This window comes from Canis aureus, chromosome 6, assembly GCF_053574225.1.
Source record: "Canis aureus isolate CA01 chromosome 6, VMU_Caureus_v.1.0, whole genome shotgun sequence".
Classification (NCBI taxonomy): domain Eukaryota; kingdom Metazoa; phylum Chordata; class Mammalia; order Carnivora; family Canidae; genus Canis; species Canis aureus.
The window spans coordinates 72,179,900-72,206,075 of record NC_135616.1 but is presented as its reverse complement, the minus strand read 5'-3'; the positions used below and the strand labels follow the sequence as shown (position 1 = coordinate 72,206,075).

Genomic DNA, 26,176 nt, shown 5'->3' with positions numbered 1-26,176 from the left:
CTAGTTTCTTACCACCTGCTTATCTAGCACCATCCCGTACCAGGCGGTGGGAATGTGGGTGGTGAAAGAGAAGATCCTGTTCTCAGAGAGTTTATACTCTGGTTTCTCAGAGACTCTTGCAATCGGAAAGATAATCTCCTGGGCAATTTCAGTGATGGCCAGGTGGGAGCCTCTGTGTTTTCCTGCTGCCTAAGGCAGTTACCCACATTTACTTGATCATAGAACCACCTGGGACACTCTTCCCCTGGGGAGTCTGGGGCCTTTGAAGAGGGATCCAGATGCCTGTGGTTTTAACAAGAGGCAGGTCTGCGCAACTCTGGCAACCTGGGCGCCCTCCGACCAGCAGCGCGCAGCAGAAGCCACTTTCACTTTTTACTACCCGTTCTGAAGCACCGGTATACACCCTGCGGTGATGACAATTTCCGTAAATTGCTTTACAGGTGATGACGTTCGTCCCACTCGGTCTTCACGCTCATCCTCCAGGAAAGCAGGGAGGCTGATTTCCGCTTGACCCAGGAGGGCGGGAGGCTCCCAGGGGCCAAGCTCGCAGGCCACCGGCTCGAGCCGCCTCCTCTCACCTGCCGCGCGGCGGGCACCGCGGGGCTGCGGTCCGAGCTCACCTGGAGCTTCAGTGGCCTCCGCTCCGCACCCGAGGGCGCCCCGGGCCTGCACCCAGCCACGGACGGAGAGCCCGCGGCCCAGCGAGCGAGGGAGGCCCCGGCGGGGGCCCTCCCCCTCCCCCCCCCCGCGGGGGCCCTCCCCCTCCCCCCCCGCGGGGCCCTCCCCTCCCCCTCCCCCCACGCACCCGCCGGGGGCCCTCCCCTCCCCCCACGCACCCGCCGAGGGCCCTCCCCTCCCCCCACGCACCCGCCGGGGGCCCTCCCCTCCCCCTCCCCCCACGCACCCGCCGGGGCCCCTCCTCTCCCCTCCTCTCCCCTCCCCTCCCCTCCCCTCCCCACGCCCCCGGCTCCCCGAGCGCTGCGCGTGGCCGAGCGGGGCCGCCTGGAGCCCGGGGCGCGCGGACGCGGCGGCGGGGCCGCGCTCCGAGCACGCGCGCGGGGGCCGGTCCTGCAACCGCCGCTCCCGGGAACAGGGCGGCCCCTCCCGGGAAGCGGGTCGCCGCCGCCGCCTGGACTCGGAAGCGCTGAGCGGGTTGTTGGGGACTCGTGGCCCGTCCCGGGACCGCCCGGAGGTTGGTAGCCGGGGCCGCCGCGGGCAGGACGCCCCCCCGGCGCCGGCGCTCCCCGCTCCCGCTCCCGGCCCGGCTCCCGGCCCGGCTCCTGCGCGCGCCCGGGGGCGGGGCCGAGACAAAGGCGGCGGGGCTGTGCGCGCCGGGCGGGCTCCGGGCTGCGGGCTCCGGGCTCCCGGCTCCCAGGCTCCCAGGCTCCCAGGCTCCCGGCGCCGGGGAAGGCCTCCCGCCCGCGACCCCTCCCCGGCCTTGGTCCCCAGCGTCCGCGGGTCGAAGTGCGCCGGCCCCAGCGCTGCGGCCCAGTGACCCCCAAAGTCAGAGACTGAGTTTGCTTTCTAGCCTTCAGACTCAGTTTCCCCCTTCTAAGTCCAGCCTCCGCGTGGCCCCGGTCTTTCCATGGAAAGCCCCCCTCCCCCCATCCCTGGAAGTCCCCCCCCCAAGTGGGCGGGCCGGGTACGGGGTGGGGGTGAGGGGGGTGGGGGGTGGCCTTGGTGTTAGAAACGTGCTGCTTCCTTGGTGGGTGGCTCTTGGGTCAGAGCAGCCCTCCTAGAGGTCGGCGTCCTTGGTGGTTTGCATTTCATGGGCATGAGACTCGCTGTTTCTGCCCCTTTCTGTGTTGTAGTCCTCACTCATTCATGTATTTTCAGAGCTAGGCACTTAGGTGCCGTTAAGTGCTTTGGGGACAGGAGAGCAGAGGGAAGGCTTCACCGAGGAGGTGGTGGTTTTTACCTTGGAATTTGAAAAATAAGTACAGCCCCCGCCTCCCCCCATTCCGTTCTTGCTCCCTCTCTCCTATAATTCTCCCTTTTTTTCTCTGTGACAGTCCCTAAGTGTGATTAGAATAAGGTCAGTTCTGACCTGAAAGATTCAACTAATATTAACAAGGATCATGTGCTTGACCCTGTTGCTTTGAACCCATTGTTTCTAGACTTTCCAATCACTGGGGAGGGTAGGTGGTGTTATTCCTTTTCACGGGGGAAGAAAGAAAGAGCAGATGCCAAAGACACAAATAGTAAATTTCAAGGCTGAGTTTTACACTTCCCTTTTCTGGATCAAAGCCTGGGCTGTATCTACCATTTATTTTGCTCCCTCCTTGGGGAGCAGGTTAGGTAGACTAACTTAGGGTTAAGGCTGAGTCTCTGGAGAGAGCGGTCATCATTGTGGGATGTTTGATGTTGGTTTGAACTCTGCAGGTAACCTCAGGAAAGAGCCAGCCTAGGCCTTACTCATGTCCTTGTTTCCGGCTTGCAGCTCAGGGCCTGGCCAAGGAGAGGTGCTCCTTTCTACATCGGAATTCCTTCCCTTGGGTGAAATCTTTGATTCCTTGTAGGGTTTTTTTTTTTTTTTTTTTTTTTTTTTACTTTTTAGTTTTTTTGGTTGTGTGTGTGTGTGTGTATGTGTGTGTGTGCCATGGACCTCTTTGGAGTCAGGGGAAAGCCAATTTTTAGAAGGTATTACAAAAATTAATAGTTATAAATTATAGTGAAACACAATTGTCAGAATAGTGTAAGGAATCCCCAAATTTGTAACAGGTATTTTCTTTAGTAATGCATTAAGTGACGAAATTCAGTGCAGTACCAAATAACTCTCATAATTTCAAGGTCGAGAGATGCCCATGTTTATAGTATTTCCCAATATTTGCAGCAGCTGTATTGTGTAATGAAAGTATCTGATTTTTATTGGTGACAAAGTTGCCAGAACTCCTACTAGTATGGTTTGTGGTCCACATTCATAATAGATGAAATTCTGCATTTGTTTTAGATGTTCATGAAAATAAAGGTATATGAGAGAATTTATAAGTTCATGGCCCCCTGAATTTACCTACAGAAGCCTTGGGGGTGGAGGAGTGGGTATCCTAGGTTGCAAACCCTCTTAGTGGTTGGTTTTCTTCTGAGTGCTCGCTGGCCACTCTAGTGTGTTACCCATTTCCTTCTCTTTCAGTTAGTGTCTCCTTTTACTCAGGTTCACTTATTTCTAGTGATAAAAGCTGTTGAGAGGGAATTGCTGGATTGTTTATATACTCTCCTTGTTCTGCTTCTATGGATAATTCTGGAGAATATTCTTGGGATAGTGGATGTGTGTCACACAGTACAGAAGAGGTTTTTGGTGGTGGTGTTTTTGTTTTTGAGAGTGGGTATGAACCTTACTGGTGTGTGATATTACCAGTGCCAGAAAAGAAAAAGGTGTTATCACTATACATCCCATAGACATTTGAAAGATTTTAAGATGTTATCATGAATAATTTTGGTAATATGCTTGAAAATTCAGATAAAACGGACACTAAAAAAAAAAATCCCTTAACTAAAACACAGGAACTAGTAAAGCAGAGTAGTCCTGTATCTATTAAAGAAATTTAATTTGTAGTTAAAATCCTTTCCAAAGCAAAATTTCTAAGCCCACATGGCTTCATAAGGAAAATAGTCCAAACATTTAAAAAAAAAAAATGAAGGAACACTCCCTGGATGCTTTTATGAGGCCAGCATAACCTTGTTACTAAAGCTTGATGAGGGTATTACAAAGAAATTACAGGCCACAGTCTCGCAAAAATCTTAACAATGATATATTGGTAAATCAAATCTAACAGTCTATAAAAAGGATACTAAACCATGACCAATTTGGACTTATTCTACGAATGGAAACTTTGGCTAACATTAGAAAATCAAATGTGATTTAACCACATACACATAAAGGAGAAAAGTTACTTGACAATTCAACACTGCTCATGATAAAAACTTTTTGCAAGTTAAAACATTATTGAGAGACTTTAAAGATTTAAACAATGGAGGGTATGTCTTTGCCCTGCAAATAAGTCTATAGATTTAGTGCAATCCCAATCACAGTTCCAGCAGATTTCTTCTCAAAAAATGAAGTTGGTAAGCCTGTTTGAAAATTTGTTTGGAAATTCTAGATAATGTAAGAAAAAGCAAATTTAGACGACTAGATCAATACATAATATGCTAATATGGTATTGGCACAATGCTAGACAGACCATGGAACTGAGTAGAGAATTCATAATCAGGCTCACACATTTGTGTGATTTGTGATAAAAGTGACATCGCACTGCAGTGGAGAAACTATGACTTTTTCAGTAAATGATGCTGGGTCATTTGGAACTCCATGTAGACAAAATGAATCTTGATCATCTACTTTGTCCCATATACAAATATTAATCAAGATATGTCACACACCCAAATATGAAAGCTGAAATAATAAAGCATCTAGAAGAAAGCAAAGTAAAATATCTTTATTATCTACGGACAGACAAAGGTTTATTGAATAGGACACAAAAACCAACTAATTATAAAGGAAAAAGATTGCTAAGAACTTCTGTCCATTTAAAGACTCCATAAGGAGAGTGGGAAGGCAAGCTACAGCATGGGTAGAGATAATTTGTAATACATATACCCAATACAGAACTCCTACCCAGAATGTAGAAACAAATTCTACAAATCATTAAGAAAAAAAAAAAAAAAGGACAGCCCAATAGAAAAATGGGCAAGCCACTTCCTAAAAGAGGATATCCAAATTCTTAAACACACGAAAAGATGATTAACCTTGTTAGTAACTGGAAAATGCAAATGAAAAATTAGAATGGGCTATCGCTATATACTCACCAGAGTGGCTAAATCAGACTGTCAGTGCTAAGTATATACAGGCTTCCCCCACTATCCAAAAGCAGAGCGTTCCTGTGAAATCTTTCATAAGCTGAAATGGTGTGAAGCAAAGAAGCAATTACCATTGATTTACATGGAAAATTTTTTGGGCATTCCCAGGCCCAAAAAGTAATCCCTCTTAAGCTTTTCTGACACCTTAGGATACATCCCACTTGGAGATGCACCACGTAAGTGAAGATTTGGTACAGGTGCTCACACAGTTCAGAGCTCCAGTGACCATGATGCTGAGATATTCAGTGTAGTTCCCCAGGAAGGAGCGTGGGCCACTCTTGCTGCTCAGGGTGTGTGTGCTGCCTCTCTAAGGGCTGGCTGCAAAACACTGAGTGCCATTTTAATTCTTGCCTTTTTTTTTTTTTTTTTTTTTGTAAAAGTTAAAATCTCCAGATTTCTTTCAGTTAACAGAAACAGGTACTAACGTATAGGTCTTTCATCAAAGTGAAGTGTTATAACCTGAACTTTCAAAAAGTGGGGGGGATACCTGTCCTGGTTGGGTTATGGACAAGCTGCAACTCTCATACATTGCTGATGGGTATAAAATTTAGTGCATGGGCAGCCTGGGTGGCTCAGCGGTTTAGCGCTGCCTCTGGCCAAGGGCATGATCCTGGAGACCCGGGATTGAGTCCCATGTCGGGCTCCTGCATGGAGCCTGCTTCTCCCTCTGCCTGTGTCTCTGCCTCTCTCTCTCTCTGTGTCTCTCATGAATAAAATAAGTAAAATCTTTTAAAAAATAAAATAAAATTTAGTGCAGCTGCTCTGGGAGTTGTTTGGTGTATCATTTACTAAAGCTGGACATATATATCTCCTATGACCCAGCTACTCCATTCCTGGATCAACACAGCAGTAGAGGCACCTGTACAGTGAAGGATGTGTAAAAGAATATACGGAACACTTATTCAAAGTGGCCTTATTCTCATTTATTCAAGTTGAGAACAACTCCTCTGTTCATCAGTAGTAGAATGGATAACTGCATAGTTTATACAGCAGAGTACTCTTTAAAAAAAAAAAGATTTATTCATGAGAGACAGAGAGAGAGAGAGAGAGGGGCAGAGACACAGGCAGAGGGAGAAGCAGGCCCCATGCAGGGAGCCTGACGTGGGACTGGATCCTGGGACTTCAGGATCATTCCCTGGGCTGAAGGCAGGCGCTAAACCACTGAGCCACCCAGGGATCCCCCCAGTGGAATACTCTTTAGTAATGAGAATGAACAGATTATTGTCTCATTTACAACATGGGTGAGCCTCTATAGCTGAACAAAAAGAAGGTACATACAGCAGAGTAAGTGCAATGTGATTCCACTTATATGGAATTTGAAAACAGGAACGACTGAATAAGATGATAAAAATCAGGCTAGAGGGACATCTGGGTGGCTCAGTGGTTGAGCCTCAACCTTTGGCTCAGGGCGTGACCCTGGAGAGCTGGGATGGAGACCTGCACTGGGCTCCCCGCAGGGAGCCTGCTTCTCCCTCTGTCTCTCTCTCTCTGTGTCTCTCAAGAATAAATAAATCTTAAACAAAACAAAACAAAAAAACAGGCTAGAGATCTCCTTGAGTACAGTTACAGGAAAGGACACATGGGACTTTTGAGGCATTTAATTTTTAATCGGAGTGGCAATGACTGGAGTGAATCTGCTTTTTGAAAGTTTTAATTAAAACATTGAAATATATTTTAATACAAAGTTTACTTAAAATAGTGTATTATAAAATATTTGGTTCATTCAGTTGCCCCTCATCTGGGGAATATAAGATAGAGTTGGCATGATTTCTGGTGATGAAAAAGGCTTAAATTTTCGTGGGAGATGGTATAATAGCAAATCAGTAGCTTTTGTGAATGAGGGACTTAAAAAGTGACTCCTTTCTGGCAGCCTTGTTAAAGCAGAGGTCTGGCTTAATGGCAGTTCATATAAAAAGACTTAGAGCTTTGTTTGATATTAAGACTGTTACCAGTGTGAGGTGGAAGCCAAAAAAAGACAAGGTGAGAACTGAATACAAAATTTTGTTTTAGATTTAATTTTCTTGCAATTTGCTTATGCATTGGATTAAAAATATTCTGATTTTTTTTTTAAATGTAAATCCTTTTAGTTACCTTCCTCCCACAGGCAGGTGTGGTATGTTAGTTTCCTATTGTTCCTGTAACAAATTACTACAAACTTAATGGTTTAAAAGAGCACAAGTTTATTATCTTGCGATTCTGGGGGTCAGGAGTCCAAAATGCACAGGCAGGGCTGCATTCCTTCTGGGGGCTCTAGGGCAGACTTTTTTGTTGTTGCCTTTTGTTGCTGCCTCCATTCCTTTGCTTGTGGTCCCTTCCTTCATCTTCCGAGCATATCATGCTCACCTCTGCTTCCATTATCCCATTTTCTCTGTGTCTGACAGAGAAGAGTCCTTCCTCCCAGAAGGACCCTCATGACTATGTTGGACCTACGTGGATAATCAGGGGTAACATCCCATCTTTAACTTAATGACAGCTGCAAAATCCCTGTGCTCTGTAAGGTACTGTATTTATAGGTTCTAGGGACCAGCACTTGGACATTTCTGGGAGAGCCCTATTTGGGGGCTTTCCCCGATGCGATTTTATATTTTGTCTTCACAAGTAACACAGTACCCTGGCTCTCAGGAGCTCACTGATACTTGTTGAACGAAGAAGTGCACCTAAGATTTCATTATTTAAAGTACAGTTTCTGGGGGATCCCTGGGTGGCGCAGCGGTTTGGCGCCTGCCTTTGGCCCAGGGCGCGATCCTGGAGACCCGGGATCGAATCCCACGTCGGGCTCCCGGTACATGGAGCCTGCTTCTCCCTCTGCCTGTGTCTCTGCCTCTCTCTCTCTCTCTGTGTGACTATCATAAATAAATAAAAATTTAAAAAAAAAGTACAGTTTCTAGAAAATAGAAGTGATGGTCTTGGCCTATTCTCTGCCAAGATTCAGGTTGAACCTGAGGTCGAACCTAAGGTTCAGACCTTAGGTTCAGGTCTAGGTACCTATACTATAAAGAGACAAGTGACTGAAGGGTAAAGGGATAGGAACCAAGTCACTGAAGAGATGGTTGAAGCAATCATGGATGTGTTTGTCCTGGAAGAGGGCTCAGGATGGAGTGTGTGGCATTAATTATCTTTAAATATTTGAAGGAGTATTATTGGAGAGAATAATTAAGCCTTTTTAGTATAATGGCGATAGCGTTAAAAACAAAAGGAATAGTATTTTAGAACTTACTATGCCCAAGTAAGTTCATCTAATCCTGGGTTGCTGTGATCCCTGTTGATACGTAAGGAAATCGAGGCATAGAGAGGTTATGCAACTTGTCTTAGGGCATAAGCTAGAATGTAGCAAAGCTGAGATTTGAACTTGAGGCATTCTGACTCCACAGCCTTCTCTAAATCATCACATTATCCTGCCTCCAGGCCTTTAGTTCCAGAAGATTCAGTCGGACTAATGGCAGAAAGTTTTTTTAAAAACAGAGAGACCACTTTTTGATTCCGTTTGAGGAAACAACAGGATAATAACCAGAACTGGTTAGAAGTTGTTTCCCTGCCTCTTGATGTTCCTGGAAATGGTCAGGTAGGTTATTGTAAAAGGAATTCCCAAATTGGCTAGAGATTAAATCAGATGACAGTAAGGTCCCTATTGGTTTTGAGATTCTGATCTGGGGAACATAATTTTTTTTCATTTTATATACACATATCAACCTTTGTGACATTTCATGTACTAAAGCTGCCTTGTGAACTGTGGTTTTCCCACTAACTCTCTAGAATTTATGTATTAGTCACTAACATCCAGGAGTGGTAGGTCGTATCCCTGCCCCCTTTGAAGGTGCCATTGCTGTGCTGGTAACAAGATGGACTCAGTCTTCTCCTCCCTCTTGAATCTGGATTGCTCTCCTGACCAAGGAAATGTTCTATGAATTCTGGAGCCTGGTCCATAAGAGACCTTGCTCCTCTTGCCTTTGTCCTTTTTTTTTTTTTTTTAAATTTTTTATTTATTTATGATAGTCACACACAGAGAGAGAGAGAGGCAGAGGGAGAAGCAGGCTCCATGCACCGGGAGCCCGACGTGGGACTCGATCCCAGGTCTCCAGGATCGCGCCCTGGGCCAAAGGCAGGCGCCAAACCACTGCGCCACCCAGGGATCCCTCCTTTGTTCTTTTGGACTGCCGAGGCCACCATGCTGTGAAGGGTCAGGCCTACCTGAGCATGCGTGTCTGTGTGGAGGAGAAGCCCTGCACCCAGCTGACGGCCCCTAATGCTAGACACGGGTGAGGTCATCCCAGCCCCTCCAGTCCCTGTTGAGCTGTGCAGTGGCTCAGTCACATAAGTGATAGCAGGTAAGTTCAGGAGAGTGGCCCAGAATCATGATGAAAATTGGATCTTTGCTGTTTTAAGTCACCATGTGTTGGGATGGTTTATTGTGCAGTGGTGCAGAACCAACACACGATATTTTGGTGCATGTTTGGAAGTAGCATATGTATTTTAAAATATTGTGTAATTAGACATTCTCCCCAGTCCAGCAGACCTCCTCCAATCCACCCAGTCATCCCTCTGTGTTATTGAAGCCCTTCTGGGTTTGGAGAAGTGTTTTTTGTTAGTATTATATGAGTAAAAGGATAAGACTCTTAAGTAGGGTTTGGAGAAAACTGATATGAGAGAACACAGTGTGTCTGGATTTGGGTTTCCTGGTGAAAGTCCTGTAACTTATATTTTGCAAAATAAGTTTAATCAGATTGGACCCTAGAAAAAGAGCAAGTCTCTTAGTTTCTCCAAATGTGCTAGAATATTGCCCTACTCTTTCATTCTCTTCAAAGCCATTGTCATTTCAGTGCACATGTGCTCTTTTTTACTTTTATCACTTTGTGATTTCTAGAGTGCTCATTTGTTCCTAAATTTAGGATTATTTCAATTTTACTCAACACTTATCCCTATGTAAGTGCTGACTTCTTATATCTGAGTAAATTTGTCTTCTTCAGTCACTCTTTTAAGGAAAGTATGAGTTCATGTGTATTTTGATTACATCTAGTTAATTTACAAATTTTCTTTTCTTCCTAAGGATTATCTACATTACACATAACTTTGAAATTGTCTTTTGTTTGTATGTAGCTCGTATCACCTTCTAGATTTCCTGATGGATTTCATCATAGACGTTGAAAAAAATGAATCTGGTGCACTCTGTAAGAGTAGGGAGGTGGCTGAGGGAAGGCTCTGGAGTGGGTATGAAGCTGAGCTCTGCTGCTGACTAGCTGTGTGATCTGGGGCAAGTTCCTTGACCTTTCTGAGCTTTGGTTTTCTCTTGTGTTAAATGAGGGTACCCAAAGTACCGACCTTAAAAAGTTGTTATGAAGATTAAATGGGATAATACTTGTTAAATGCTTGCTTGGCATAGATCGCAAATAGCACTTATTATGGTACAGCTGTTACTAAAGCATAAGGAAACTCAGTGGAGGAACATCTCAGTTTAGGACACTGAGCAATAGTTAATGGGTAGAAGTGACAATGGTGATGCTGGTACCTAAGGATTGTTAACTGAACGTTGAGAGTTGTTTTAAAAGTCCTCTGGTGCATGTGGGATGTGGTTATAGCTCATTCAATGCTAGATATATTAAGACTGAGGAGAAGAAAACATTTAAAATGGAAGTGTTGGAATCCATTTGTAGCATGCATCAAAAATAAAGATACATTTGAAGTGATATTGGAAATTGCAGGGGGAAAGCATCTTTCAGAAGTTATGTTTATGCACATTTTTGGCTTTGGCAAACTGAGCTGTGCTTCTCTGCCAAGATTAAGGAACAAGATTTCTGCCTGTGAAAGAGTGGGAGCTGGGAAGTTGGGTTCTGGTTTTTGCTCCATCACTGGCTTCCCTGTACTTGGGCAGATCACTGCTTTTCTCTGAGCAGGATTCTGATTCCTGAAAAAGAGCTAGCAGTTAGCCCTCCTGGTGAGGAGTAGAGGAGATGGTATCTTTGAAAGCAGGTGGAGTGTTAAATTACAAAGTAAATGCAAATATAAGTTACTTCAGTATAGAAAAAACTGTTAGCTGAGGAATTCTTGCCATTTTACAGCTCAGATTTTATTCTGTGGGCCTCTTGAGTTCTATAATCCCCGGATAAGTACTTTTTTGAAATACCCAGCCTCTGGGGAATCTTCATTCATTCATTCATTCATTCATTCATGAGAGACACGCAGAGAGAGGCAGAGACACAGGCAGAGGGAGCTTCCCACAGGGAACCTGATGTGGGGACTCGATCCCAGGACCCCAGGATCATGACCTGAGCTGGAGGAAGACCCTCAACCACTGAGCCACCCAGGCGTTCCGCCTCAGGAGACCTTACACCCCAATATGTAGGTAAAGGTAAAGTTCCTTGTTACGCCAGTCTGATTTCTTTCCTTTTGATCCCAGAGAAACTGGCTATGATTTCCATCCAAAGCCTAGTAGTAAATGTACTTTCTATCACTTTGTCTTCATTTACCTCAAATATCTTACTCTCATCAACAATATTTAGCTTTAAGATACTGTGATCTTACAGCTTTGGACTTGCCGTTGTATGTTCTTTGTTTTCCTCTTTTTTCATCCTACTGCCTCCTGGACTAGCTTCATGCCAGGTGCGACTTAATTTTTCTCTATTTGTGTTGCTTGGTACTAGTGCTTTCTCTCTCCTTCGTCTTGAATCACTGCCCTCCCTGCCTCTAGACTGCCACACTGTCAGAGGGCGACTTCCTGAAGCTTCGCTCGAATAGTTAAATGTACTGGCTCAAAGCCTGAGGTTTCTTTGGCGAATGGAATCCAGACCTGTACTACGGTATGTTCACGGCCCTCTGCCACGTGGCTCCTGCTCTCCCTCCACCTCCCCTGTCTATATTTGTACTTCTTCAAAGTCCTGATCAGACCCCCCCCCTCCCATCACACACCCTGCACCCCCCGCCCCCTTAGCTCTCACGTATCCATGCTGTAGCCTCCTCTGTGTCAGGTAGGCCTGTACTTCACAGCCTCTGCTGCTGTAGGTTGGCTTTTCCCATAGAAGTAGCTTACAAATGGTGATGATTTCTAGGCTCACTAAGCTGATAACGCTGTTGCAGGACTGGATCTGTGCATGAACAACAGAAAAGAAGCATTACTTACACATTTGAGTAAGGACCTCCTATGATTTCATCATGTTAGCCTATCCCTAAAGAGCATGCTTGTTTAGAGAATGAGGAATAGGAACGTGAGAATTTTCTGGGAGTGTTTGGGAGCCTTCACGGGTTTGGACATTTAAAGTTCTCGTTCTATTCCCCAATATTCAACCTGCCTTTTCTTTGATACCGTTGGGTCATTAAATCCTTTAAAAGGTATCTACTCTGGCTTTCTGAGGGCACAGCTGAAATGAATACAGAAGAAAACACGAGGGAGAGGCATCTTCTTTTTTTTTTTTTAATTTTTATTTATTTATGATAGTCACAGAGAGAGAGAGAGAGAGAGAGAGAGAGAGAGGCAGAGACACAGGCAGAGGGAGAAGCAGGTTCCATGCACCGGGAGCCCGACGTGGGATTCGATCCAGGGTCTCCAGGATCACGCCCTGGGCCAAAGGCAGGCGCCAAACCGCTGCGCCACCCAGGGATCCCCGAGAGGCATCTTCTTGAGATAGGCAGGCAAGGGCTGAAAAGACAAGTGTAGGGAAGAAAGAGGTGGTAAGAAGGACATGTGGGTTTGTGGGTCGTGGTGTTTTGAGGTGGCATTCCTGGAATTGTGAGTGATGAAACAAGACAAGTGGGAGTATGCATTTAATTCCCTTGGGGATAAGCAAAGACGTGGTGAAGAAGAGACTCTGGGTAGAAAGATGTCCAGGTGGCCCCCAAGGACAGTTTGTTTGCTGTCGGGGTGGCCTGGGGTTGGACTGGGGTGTGGACAACCTGTGAGAGCTGAGTGAGAGCTCTGGGGATGCCCTTGGACTGAAAGGAAGCCTAGCATGTGGGATGGCCATGCCACATGGAGGGTGAGTGAAACTTCATCAGATGGAGAAGAAAACCAGAGCTCTGGTGAGGTAGGCTTCTGATGAATTAAATTCACTAACTGGTCAGATTATAGCTAATATTTTGGGGGCACTTACTCTGTGTCAGGCCTTTGATGAACATTTTACATTTAAATTCATTCAACAGCCCTGAGGAAACAGGCCTAAGTGGTTGTGGCCCACTCAAGTTTCTTGACCAGTAAGTCGCAGAGCTGGGACTCCCCCACCCCAGGGCCTGCTTGCTGTAGAATTTTCCAGCATCCTGTCAAGTGGAGGCTATTTGGTCTAGTCCTTAAATTTTAAACGTGAAGATATAGCCCTGCAGCTTTGTTGCTCATTACTATGTATCTGTGTAGGTGTCTGCAAAACATACACAATATAGCTGAGAGCACCAAAAAGGGAAACATTTTAATACTGAATTTTCTGCTTTCCCACAGTTAAATCATTAATGCAGAGGAATTGTCCTAGAAGAGAATGTCCCTGAAAAGCTTTTAAACAGCAGGCCTTCTAGAACTTCCATTTAATCTCTAAGATTCTTTATGTTCACTTTTCAGCAGTGTTTATTTTATTTTATTTATTTTTTTAGAGGTTCAGCCTTAGCTAATCACGTATTCTTAATGAGGTGAGGAGGCCATCCAATATAATACGAACATTCTTTGAAAGGAGACACATAAAACCCAGAGGTTAAAGGGAACTTTTCACTAAAGAGAAGACTACCGTATTCCCACAAAGTTCCACAAAGAAATTCTAAGGCATTCTAGGAGATGCCAGATATTTAAAAATAAAGTATGGGGGGAAATGTGTAAAGCTAGAAGTGGTTCTGAAAAATCACAGGGGGACCTAAGAAGGTGGTATTGAGGGCTGAGAATGTTTGGGTTCGAAAGCATACGTGCTTGCTTCTGGATCCCTCCGGTTGCCTGCGACCAAACTGCCTGAGCAACTTTTAGGTCAGTACCAGTGGGCACCCTGGTTGGAGGACCCCTGACTTCTGACCTCTTATTTTATGAAAGCCAACGTTTGTATCTTTTTCTGCTCTCTCTTAGCCTGAAGAAAGGAGTTTGTGCATGGTGGATTTTAAGCCAGGCTCTAGGGACAAGTAACTTTGTGGACTGGCATTAATGGGGCTGGCTGTGGCTGAGGAGAGGCATGGGGGCCCAGTGGTTCCCAAGACCTGGATTTGAGCCCTGGCTCAGTTATTTCAGACCGTGTGACCTTATTATGCTTCACATTTGTCCTCTGTAAAATGCCCCTCTCTCTTGCCCCACCTTCTTCACTAGGGTGTTGTGAAAATAACGTGAGATCATGTGTGAATTCTGATTTATGGCATTACTGTCCTGTATGAGAAGCGCTTGCTTGGGGCTTAGAAATTTGCTCCTATTTTAGTTTGGCATCCATAGTGAGACATATCTGAGAGGCTTAAGTAAAACAGTGAGAGCCATTTAACTAACTTTTGGTTACATGGGAGCTGATCATCTAATTTGCAGAATTTTAGGACCTCCTATCACCTGCTGTAATACTTAGAATATAGACATAGCTGCCCTAAGACAGGGATCAAGAGTAAGAGAAGCTTAAACAGCCTGGAAGTGCATTTTTCTTTCATGTAAAAGCACAGATATAAATGGTCGGGGGCAGTTGTGGGGGTGAGGTGGGACGTGGAGTCAGGGACTGAGGCTCCTCGATCTTCTTTTCTCACGTGGCTCTCACCCCTTGGCCCAAGGTGGGCTGTTCGGGCTCTGGCCAGCAGGAGGGGCATGACCACAGCCTTGCAGCCAAATGCCTACACTGGGCTAGACTATCCGGTTGAGCTTAGCATCCTATGCATTCAGATAATTCCATTTCTGTGTAATGAAGGAAGCCAAATATTGTGGGGTGGGCTACTAGCAGTGTCCACCACTGCTGCTGGGGATCACGTTATTCACTTTCCCTTAAGTTTACGTAGGGCTGCCTGGGTGGCTCAGCGGTTAAGCGTCTGCCTTTGGCTCAGGGCATGATCTTGGGATCTGGGATCGAGTCCCACATCAGGCTCCTTGCAGGGAGTCTGCTTCTCTCTCTGCCTGTGTCTCTGCCTCTCTCTCTCATGAATAAATAAAATCTTAAAAAAAAAAAAGAACATGTTTGGAGATGATCTGTGCTTCTATTCAGGGTTTGAAGCCATTTATTATTCATGGAGCACTAGTTCCTTCCCGCTATATTCCACACCCTGTGTTGGATCCTGGGGACTCAGAGATCATGGTCCCTGTTCTCCCCCCCCCCCCCCCCCCCCCCCCCCCCCCCCCCGCCTCCGCAGGGGGAGGCAGGCATGTCAGGCAATGAACCCATGACTGTCTGGTGTACACTCTGATGGGAGGCAGATGGGGGCGCTGTGGGAGCTCATAGGGAAGACGTGCCCATCCCCGGGGAAGGCAGGGCATGTGTGTGTCTCTGTGTGTGTGCATGTGTGCATTTTGGATGCAGGATGCACAGGGTCACTGGCAGCAGGAAGTAGGACTGGGGTTATATCCGTATCACTGTAAATAGTGCCGGGTCCCTGAAAGAGCAAGTGAACGGATAAGATGCTGTTCCCTGCTGTCATGTCTATGGCTTAATGTTTTTATTTCTGTTTCTCTTCCTAGAAACTCTCCGTGTGTCTGCTTGGACCCTTTGTCACAAGGAACAATGCTGCCCTGGTGGGAACTGTCTTTTTACCTGTGTGCTTCACTAGGCTTCCACCTCTATTCTTTCTATGAAGTTTACAAAGCTTCCAGAGGTAAGGTCCCAATTTTCCTGATCTTCTTTCACGAAAAGAAGCTCTCAGAGGTAGAAGATTCAGGAAGATTGTCTCATGGGCTTGGGATGACTTGGACTCTGCTTTGCTTTCCCCTGTCTGTGACACTTTGAGTCCATGACCTGAGTCAGTGCAATTTTCCACCCTAACCCTGGATCTTGGGAGTGGGGGATCCTGTGGCTGGTCTTCTTTCTGTAAGAGGAGGCTTTGCTTCAATGGCTGTTGAAGGCTGTGGAGGTGATATGCAGTAACCTCTTACATATCCCTTCCATCATCATTGTTCTCAGACATGTGGAGGCAGTTCATGGTGTTGGAGGCCCAGACTCCTTTTATCTTTTTGTTCTCCTGTGTTCAGTGCTTTGTATACTTGAAGAAGAATCATCACTAAATCCACATTCCAGCCCCCAGGAAGGAGAAGGGGAACCCTCCTGTCCTTTAAGGGATGCTCAGCAAGTTAACTTAGTCACTTCTGCTGACTCATAGTTGGCCAGTAACAGGTCTTATGAACAGCTGGGAGGCTGGGAATCATCATCTTCAGCTTGGTGGCCATGCGCCACTCAGACTTCCCATGCTATGGAGGAATGGGAGGAAGAAATGTGGAAGGACCATGATGGTCTCTTCTGTAGTCAGGGGCAGTTTCCTAGAGATGATGATGATTACTGGGCTTTGTTGTAAGGCAGAGCAGGAGCCAGCTAGGTAGAGAAGACCACAGAGGATCTGTGGAAAGAGATGAGTTTGCAGGCAAGTGGACAAGCCTTTGGGGTGTGAGGAAGCTTAGCATGGTCTGGTGACTATAAACCACTCGGTGGTACTGGAATGTAGAGTGCGAGGGGACAGTGGTAGCTTTTTGAGCTTAGATCAAAAAGCAAGGAAAGGCTGTGAAAGACATTACCTATTTATGTGAGGAGTTTGGCAGGGGAATATGCTGAAAAATCACTTAAAATGATCAAAGTGGGTTTCGGGAAGCACAGTTGACAGTGCTCTGCTCTGAACACCTACCTCCTTATGTATCACTGGGATTGATTTGGTTATGCATCCCCAACATTCGATATATGTCCCACTCAAAGCCATGGGCTTGGTTGCAGAGACAGACCATCTACAGTAGATGAGGGCTGTTCTTTTGTCAAGGCCAGCCAAGTGGTTGCATTCCCTTGCTGGAGCCTCTGAGCTCCCAAGACCCATGTAGGGAAACTAACTTTGCTCTATGTCAGGCACTGTATTAGATACGTCATGTACCTTGTCTCACTCAATCATTAGAACAGCCCTATGAGATGGCATATTACTTTGAATACAGGCTTGGCAGCAGAAACACAGCTTCCAACATAACTCATGAGCCTTCCAACAAGGCTCATGTTGTGTCCAGAGAGCATCAGAGAGCCTGGCTCCTCCTACCATGTCCCTCTGCCGTCTTCATCGTGTTTCTTCACCTCATAATGTCAGGTGGCTGCCTCAGTGCCAGCTGTCATGTTCACTTTTCTCCCAGAAGGGAAGATGGAAGGGAGGGGGGAGAACAGGCCCTCTCCTTTTCGAGTGTGACTTGAAAGTTGCTTACATTATATCCATTGAAATGCCATTTGCTAGAACCTAGTCCTGTAGCCACATCACTGTGAGGAGAGTAAGTAAATGTAATCTTTGGTTGGAAGTCCATTTATCCAGTTAAGCTGTTCTGTTTTAGAGGAGGAAAGAATAGATACTGGCAATTAGTCAGTAGTCTTTTCCATAAGTGGATGTCAGTAGATTTTCACCATTCTAGTAGGTGTGTAGTGGTATCCTACTGTTATAATTTACAATTCCCTGATGATGTGATGTGGAGTATCTTTTCCTATGCTCATTGCCATATATATCTAATCTTTGGTGAGGTGTTTGTTCAGGCCTTTTGCCCATTTTTAAATTGGGTTGTTTATTTTCTTATTCTTGAGTTTTAATTGTCCTTTGTATATTTTGGATAATATACAATATATTTGGATTTTTGCAAATATTTTCTTCCAGTCTGTGACTTTTCCTCTTATTCTCTTGACAGTGTATTTTACAGAGCAGATATTTTAAATTTGGTTAAGTCCAGTTTACCAGTTGTTTCTTTTATGCATTGTGTCTTGGGTATCTAAAAAGTATTTCCCAGAGCTAAGGTCATCTAGATTTCCTCCTATGTTACTTTCTAAGAGTTCAGTAGTGTTGCATTTTATATTTAGATCAATAATATGCATTTTCAGTTAATTTTTGTGAAGGGTGTAAAGCCTGCATCTAGATTCTTTTTTTTTTTTTTTTTTGCATGTGGATGTCCAGGTCCAGCATTTGTTGAAAGACCATCTTTTCGGGCAGCCCCAGTGGCACAGCGGTTTAGCGCCGCCTGCAGCCTAGGGCATGATCCTGGAGACCCTGGATCGAGTCCCACATCAGGCTCTCTGAATGGTGCCTGCTTCTCCCTCTGCCTGTGTCTCTGCCTCTCTCTCTCTCTCTCTGTGTCTCCATGAATAAAATAAAATAAAATAAATCTTAAAAAAAAAGACCATCTTTTCTGTGTTGTGTTACCTTTCCTCCTTTGTCAAAGGTCAGTTTACTGTATTTTTGTGGGTCTTTTTCTGGGCTTTCTATTCTGTTCCATTCATCTATTTGTTCTTTCACTAATGTCAGTTTCTTGAATGCTAGGCTTTATAAGTCTTGATATTGGGTGGTATTTGTCCTCTAACTTTGTTCTTCTCCTTCAATATTGTGTTGGTTATTCTAGATCTTTTGCCTCTCCATATAAACTTTAGAATCATGTTGTCTATATCCACATGGGAACTTGCTGGGATTTTGATTTGGATTGCATTGAATCTATAGATGAAGTTGAGTAGAACTGACCTCTTAACAATATTGAGTCTTCCTATCTATGAACATGGACTATCTCTCAATTTTTTTCTGTTTATTTTTCATTAGAGTTTTCTAGTTCTCCTAACCTATAACTTGTATGTATCTTGTTAGATTTATAGCTAAGTATTTCACTTTTTGGGGTGGTAATGTACATGGTGTTGTGTTCTTAATTTAAATTTCACTTGTTCAGTGCTGATGTATAGGAAAGTAATTGACTTTTGCATATTAATCTTATATCTTGCAACCTTGCTATAATAGCTTATTGGTTCCAGGAGTTTTTTTGTAGATTATTTGGATTTTCTACATAGGTATTCATATTATCTGCATACAAAGACAGTTTTATTTGTTCCTTTCCATTCTGTATACCCTTTATTTCATTTTTCTTGTTGTACTAGCTAGGACTCCCATTATGATATTGAAAAGGAGTGGTGAGAGGGGACACTTTTGCCTTTTTTCTGATCTTAGCAGGGAAGCTTTCTGACCATTAGATACGATGTTCACTGTATGGTTTTTGTAAATGCTCTTAATCCAGTTGAGAAAGTTCCCCTCTATTTCTGGTTTGTGGAGTTTGTAATTGTAAATGGGTGTTGGATTTTGTCAAATGCTTTTTGTGCATCTCTTGATATGACCATGTGGTTTTTCTTTTTTGGCTTGTTGATGTTATGGATTGCACTACTTCATTTTTGTGTCTTTGTCTGTGAGCTTGTTTTTAATGAGCCTCTGTTGGACTCAGCAGGCAGGTCTTCTGCTCTGTGTGGTGTTAGCCGGGGTTGCAGTCTTCTGGTGGCTTACTCACTTGGCTGGCCAAGACCTCAGTGGAGGGCTATCAGCTAGTGTGCAAAGGTTCTCTCTGCATGGCTCTTCACTTGGCTTATATTTCTCATGACAAGACAACTTGGGTTCAAGAGGGAGTATTGCAAGTACACAAAAGCAGAAGCTACAGATCTCTTGAAGCTCAGCCTGGGAAGTTGTGTAATTCACTTCTGCCTTATTTATTGGTCAAAACAAATCACAGCTCCAGTCCAGACTCAAGGGGAGTAAAGACTATATCTCTTTATGGCTGGAGCAGCGTGCATGTGCACAGAACTTATGGCCATCATCTTTGTAGCCTATCACAATGCATATTGTATGTTTTTACCCAGATGAGGCCACAGAGGCTGAAAAATACAACTTATCCAAGGTTACACATCTAATAGGTTCTAATGGAACTGTTTTTTTTTTAAATTGTAGACAGAATTCCCTTATAATTAATACTTGTTAGAAAATAGAGTTTGACATTACTTATAATTATATCAACATTCACAGAGGCTGAACTATCACCACAAGATGTCTTTACTTCCCAAGTATTTTTAAACTTTAGCTATGAAGGTCAGTTACCAGAGCCACACTTGTTCTTAACAAGTAGAATTTTTATGTCCATTCAAAGAGTCTCTTACATCTTCTGGGCCTATTCATTTGCAGATTGAGTAGAAATTACAACTGGGTTCCTCATATCTCGCATTCACATGTGATGCCCATCTTCATATGCTGTCCAATTTCTTTAGGATAAAAAGTGTCCCAGCAGGGACACATAGATAAGAAAGTTCCATATGGACGAGATCACATCCTTGCGCATCTTCTGTTTCATCTCCTCCGGGTCCAGCTTTGGTGCAAGGCCCTCAATCCGGAACATCACTGCTTTGCTTCTCAGCCTTGCAGCGGCCACGCTCTGCTCTCCTCAGGGGCTGCCTGGTACCTGGGGAACTGGGTTTAAACTCGGGTGTGTTCAACTCTAGACCCAGTATTTTGTTCTTTTCTGTCACTCATACTTAGTGATAATTTAATTCCTAAAGCACCTTGCTTTAAAAGGGGAAGCCCTTTTGTCTATTCTACTACTATTAAATTTTAAGTTTTTATTGCACTGGAACAAAATGTTTCCTTTTTGCATCAAGGGGGCTGCTGGGATGCGGGTGGGAGGGGATCCTTCTGTGGATAGTAAGAAGCTTTTCTGCACTTCAGCTGATCCAGAGCTGTCATGCTGTTTGACTTATTAGTGACCACTCCCTAGCCTGAAGCTTCTTTTATCCTCTGTGTTTTTCCTTTAAATATCAGTGCCAAAGTGTTTCTCAGGTTACTCCCAAGAAATGTCTTCTTTCTCTAATACTTTTGCCAGTTCAGCTCATGGAAACCGGATCCCCCTGTCTTGCCAAAATGTGTTTAATGGTGCAATGTTAAGTCTTCTTGGCTCCATGTCTTACTGTCTAATTCGGGAAAAAGTGCTACTTTACCCGCATGATAGAAGTAGGTCACTGGGAAAACTGTGTCTTCTGTAAACTTTTTTGGGATGTTTGTATCTGGAACAAATATAGTGCCTAGGACACATTACAGGCTCAAAACTTACCCATTAAGTGAAATGCCACCAGTGGGCATCTGCAACAGCTGCTTTCTCTGGGCACGGAGCAGGCATCTTGTTCACTGCACTCTGTCTGGGGGAGCAGGGTTGTCAGGCCATTAGGGACAGCAGACTGATTTTAATGGCCTTAGTCAAATGGAATCTTTTGGTAAATTCACAGCAGGGACTGAACAGAACACCCCCCACTCCTCCTCCTGACTCTACCAGCCGTAAAGCATCTCTAAGTCATATGGAAATACTTGTGATGGGGTGATGGTGATCTGCTATGCTTGGTGACTTCTCCCCTGTAGCTCTGCAGCATTGTGGCTAATCCAGACCTACTGCATTAAGTTTATGCCCTTGTGGTTCAGTAGATGTAGAAACACTTTTATGTCTCTCTGTGTACAGTTAACATGAGGAGAGATGAGATATGCCATACAGTAGTCTTGAAGGAGTTAATGCTTCTACCTAAAAGAGGGCCGTGTATTGTGTTCTTATCAGGTTGATACAGTTCTTGAAATGAAAAGAGCCAAATTGTCATCAGTAAAAACCTGAGTGATAGGTGGTCACCCGGGAAAGCAGCTTTGAGCGGAAGTCTTAGACTACTGTTTCAATTTATTTATTAGTTTATATTCAAATTTATTTCTTCTTGTACCTATTTTGACATTTTATAGCTGTCCAGATATCTATGCATTTTTGTCGGTTTTCTTTTCTTTCTTTCTTTTTTTTTTTAAGATTCTATTTATTCATAAAAGACACAGAGAGGCAGAGACACAGGCAGAGGGTGAAGCAGGCTCCTCACAGGGAGCCCGATGTGGGACTCGAACCTGGGACCTGAGGATCATGCCCTGTGCCGAAGGCAGATGCTCAACACTGAGCCACCCAGGCTTCCCTATGTCGGTTTTCAATTTGATTAGTAATGGTTCATAATACTCATATTTAAAATTTTTTTCTGTAGTTTTGCTTTCCTCCAAAATACATAAAATACTGTATATATTGTTTTATATCTTCTTCCTGCCCTCCCTAACTTCCTCCCTTGCTAGACTGTCTACCTCTCCCTCCCTTCCTTCCTTCTTATTTTTTTTCCTTTGATCAGTTGTGCCAGAGAGCTTGGGGATCTTTCCAGCTTGTGGCTTTGTTTGGTTTCTCAGTTGTTTCCTTTTGTTCTCCAATTCACTGATTTATGCTCTTATTTTATCATTCCTTATTGTTTTTTTGGGTTTGCTCTGTTCCTTTTCATTCCAACTGTATGAGTCGAATGCTTAGCTCACTTATTTTCTAAGGAACCTATTTGTATTGTTGTATCACACCTGATAGTTTTTCTCAGAAGGATTTCCGGAAGGATTTCCAGAAGAGGCATTGCAGAGTCAAACTACATGAATATTTTTAAGTTTCGTAATAGACTTCCCTAGACTGTTCTCCAGGAAGGTTGTGTCAATAATATTTCTTCTTTTGGAGAGTGTCCTTCTTCTTGTATTTCAGCAAATTGAGCCTTTCTTCTTTCACTCATCTCACATGTATTTGGTATATGATATAAAGTGAAAAGTTAAATTATTTTTTCCCAAATAGATAACCAAACATGATTAACTCTTTCTTTCCATATTGAATTATGATGCAATCTTGATCACTGGTAAATTCTTTTTTTTTTTTTTTTTAAAGATTTGAGAGAGAGGGTGCATGCATGTAAATGCACGTGAGTGTGAGTGGAAGAAGGGGCAGAGAGGTAGAGAATCTGAAGCAGACTTTGCAGTGCAGAGCCTGAAGGTGGGGCTCAATCCCTCCACTGGGAGATCATGACCTGAGTGGAAACCAAGAGTCAGCTGCTCAACCGACTGAGCCACTTGGGCGCCCTTATCATTGCTAAGGGGGTGGGTGGGTGAGCTGTCTTTTCTGTTTCATTGATTTTTCAATCAATTCATACATCATTAGTGCACTGTTTTAATTAAAAATGCTTTGTAAAATATTTGAGTATCTTGTGGAATCGGTTAGCCACTCATCGTTCTTCATTTCCACACTTAGCTGTTCTTACTGGTTTATTTTTTCGTATACATATTTGAAACCGTTCTAAAAAAAATCTCATTATGGTTTTAATTAGAATTACAGGAAGCCTAGAAATTAATTTGTTAATAATTAATATTCTTATAATATTGTATTTTTCCACCCGCGGATTTGGTGTTTTTTCTAGGTCTTCCGTTCTCTCCCTTTGTAAAAGTTCCTGGTCTTCTTCATAACAGATCCTGCTAAAATTCCTATTCAGATTATTGGAGTCTTTTTTTTTAATAATTGGAAAAATTTTGATTATATTTCCTACAATTTGTAGCTGATTCAGCTATAAAGGTATTTATTTTGGTTTATGGATGTTATATTCCAACAATTTATTGACTTCTCTTAATGTTCCATTAGCTTACCTTAGATTTTTCCTAATTTTTTTGTGTATAGGTAATATCTGCAGATCATGCTAATGGTTTTCCTTCATCTATTATTGCTTAGCTGGGACTTCTGAACAATATGGTAGTTGGGAAAGAATGCTATTTTTATTTTAATTCTAATTTTTTAAAAAGATTTTGTTTATTTATTCATGAGAGACACACACAGAGAGAGGCAGAGACATAGGCAGAGAGAGAAGCAGGCTCCATGCAGGGAGCCCGATGTGGGACTTGATCCTGGGACTCCAGGATCAGGCCCTGGGCTGAAAGCAGACGCTCAACCACTGAGCCAGCCAGGCGTTCCCTTTAATTCTAATTTTAATGGAAATCCCTGTACTGTTTTTACCATTACTGAAAAGCTGAATAAGCTTTGCTTTTTCTGCCTTTTTTTTTTTTTTTTTTAAATCATGCTAAGGAGTCCGGCTAGCTCCCTTTTACTAAATTTTTATTTTTATTTTTATTTTTTAATTTTTATTTATTTTTATGATAGTCACACACACACAGAGAGAGAGAGAGAGAGAGAGAGAGGCAGAGACACAGGCAGAGGGAGGAGCAGGCCCCATGCACCGGGAGCCCGATGTGGGATTCGATCCCGGGTCTCCAGGATGGCACCCTGGGCCAAAGACAGGCGCCAAACCGCTGCGCCACCTGGGGATCCCTACTAAATTTTTAAAATCAATAAATCTTGAATTCATTTTTAAAGCACCTGCTCAGATGATTACCTGGTTTTTCCCTTTCAAGCGGTCAACATATTTTAAAGTCATGTATTTTCCAGGATGGCTTATATGGTTTCCTACAACAAACCTATGGCTGTGGTATTTTAAAATATACTGCTTGTTTCTGAGTGTTTTTTTTTTAATTTATTTAAAAAAATATTTTATTTATTTATTCATGAGAGACACACAGAGAGGCCGAGACACAGGCAGAGGGAGAAGCAGGCCCCCTGTGGGGAGCCCGAGGTGGGAGTTGATCCCAGGACCCCAGGATCACGCCCTGGGCCAAAGGCAGATGCTAAACCACTGAGCCACCCAGGGATCCCCTGTTTTGTTGTTGTTGTTGTTGTTTGTTTGTTTTAATTATTAGTTTCTAAGTGAGATTCATTGGCCTGTAGTTTTATTTTTCATTTCATCATTTTATTATCCGCATTCTGTTATTGTTATAAAATGAAAGGGGAATGAGATCAAGAGTTTAGTGCTCCCACCAACTGAGCCAGCCAGGCACTCCTACATTTTTCCATTTTATTGGAATTTTCAAATATATTAATATCCAGTTGTGGATTATATGTTTTGAAATACACGTCTCATTTTTTTCTATCATAGGTAATTTACCTATGTTTTGTCTACTTAGTGGATTTGTTCTCTTTTTCAAAAACTAATCTCTTGGATTTATTTATAAATGTTACCATTTTTTTCTGTAACAGTTACTCTCTAATGAATAGTAGGCTACCCTAGATCATTTTGGCTTTACAGAGCCCAGGCTCAACTTTTATGCTGTGACTCTCTTCCTGAAAACTTGCATATTAGGGACATTTTTATAAACAGAATGGTATTTTCCATAAATTTACATTTCCATTTCCGAGACATTTTGTTTTCATTTTAAAAAATCTTCAGTGAGCAGAGGTTAATGTTTCTCTAAATAAATTCTGTAGGACCAGGAAGTCCCAATATTTAAGCAAGGACCAGGAAGTCCCAATATTTAAACAAGTATGGAACAAATGATTTATTTGAATTGCCACGCCCAATTTCTTTGTTTCTTTAGTAGGTATTCTGAAAGTGGATTACAGTTATACGTGAGCATTTTCACCTTCTACCTTTTGTGTATTCCTAAACTCACCTGTTCTTATCATCACTAGTCTGTTTATAAGGAAAGGATATAGTGGTACATTTACAGATTGTTTTTTTGTGTTCATACAACACACTTCCCTCTCATGAGGGATGGGCTTTGTAATCAGGTAATTTTTCCCACTTGCTTTTGTGACTAGAAGAATTTGGTTGCAAGACAGCTGGCAACTCTGGAGAGCCCAGTTCAGGGAGGGGAAATGGAGGCTACCTCTGGTCCTGTCTTTGAACAGGTGGCCGTGCCCTTGGAACCATGGAAGGGGCCACCAGGGGCCCTTCAGTTAACAGGTCTTTTGTGAAAAGACCCAAGTGCATAATAGCCCCTGCTGGAGCCAAGGACTAGAGAGTCTGTCTTGATGGCCAGCATCAATATAGCATGTGTCACAGTTCAGGCTCCGTGAGATCTGTCTGGCAGTGCTTCATGTTGTGGTTCACCCTGTTTCCCCTGTCACCTGTGGCCAGGGTTGTAGGAAGCATTAGAGTTCCTGCTTTCCTGCTGGGAATCCAGGCTTGCTGGCCCACCCCTTCCTCTTTCAGTCTTGCCCTGACCTCCTCCTCAAGGGAGAGGAGGGCAGTGTTGGCTTTCAGAGAGCCAACTTTTTTTTTTTTTAAGGTTTTATTTATTTGAAAGAGAGAGAGACAGAGATAGTGAGAGGGAGCACAAATGCGGGGTGGGGAGAGGGAAAAGCAGGTTCCCCACTGAGCAGGGAGCCCAACGCAGGCTCCATCTCAGGAGCCTGGGATCATGAACTGAGAGTGGAAGGCAGACGCTTGACCAACTGAGCCACCCAGGTGTCCTGAGAGTTGACTTTCTTAACACCTGTAGTAAACTTGTCACAGTGACTTGGGACAGGGCCTGGGCTGGAGGACATTTGAAGTCAACCCTCAGTGTTAGACTCCACAGCTCCTCACTCCTCCAGCCGGTGCTCCCTGCTGTTCTGTCAAACACAAAAGGACATGCACTGAGCTTATGGCTTCCTCCTTTCTGGAGTGTTTCCATTTCAGTCTGGGGCTGCTTCTATTTCTCTTGGGGAGCCCTAAGGATTCTCATGCAAATCACATGGTGGCTTGATTTAAGAGGCCCCAGAATTCTT

The 26,176-nt window shown here is 43.8% G+C and overlaps 1 protein-coding gene and 1 pseudogene across 6 annotated transcripts in view; one reads left to right on the top strand and one right to left on the bottom strand.

Moving 5' to 3' along the window:
* The first annotated feature begins 1,033 nt into the window (after positions 1–1,033).
* The window catches only part of HHAT (hedgehog acyltransferase), a 347,101-nt gene continuing 321,958 nt past the window's right edge, over positions 1,034–26,176 (top strand). For 3 of the 6 annotated variants that reach the window (XM_077902207.1, XM_077902213.1, XM_077902210.1), the window contains exons 1-2: positions 1,035–1,192; positions 15,446–15,579. In XM_077902207.1, coding sequence (XP_077758333.1) covers positions 15,489–15,579 — 91 coding nt within the window. In that variant the 5' untranslated portion in view covers positions 1,035–1,192; positions 15,446–15,488. Of the gene's footprint in view, positions 1,193–15,445; positions 15,580–26,176 lie in introns of all 6 variants that reach the window. The other 3 variants (XM_077902212.1, XM_077902208.1, XM_077902209.1) reach the window with 2 other exon arrangements.
* LOC144315261 (mitochondrial import receptor subunit TOM5 homolog pseudogene) lies at positions 19,874–20,173 on the bottom strand (annotated as a pseudogene).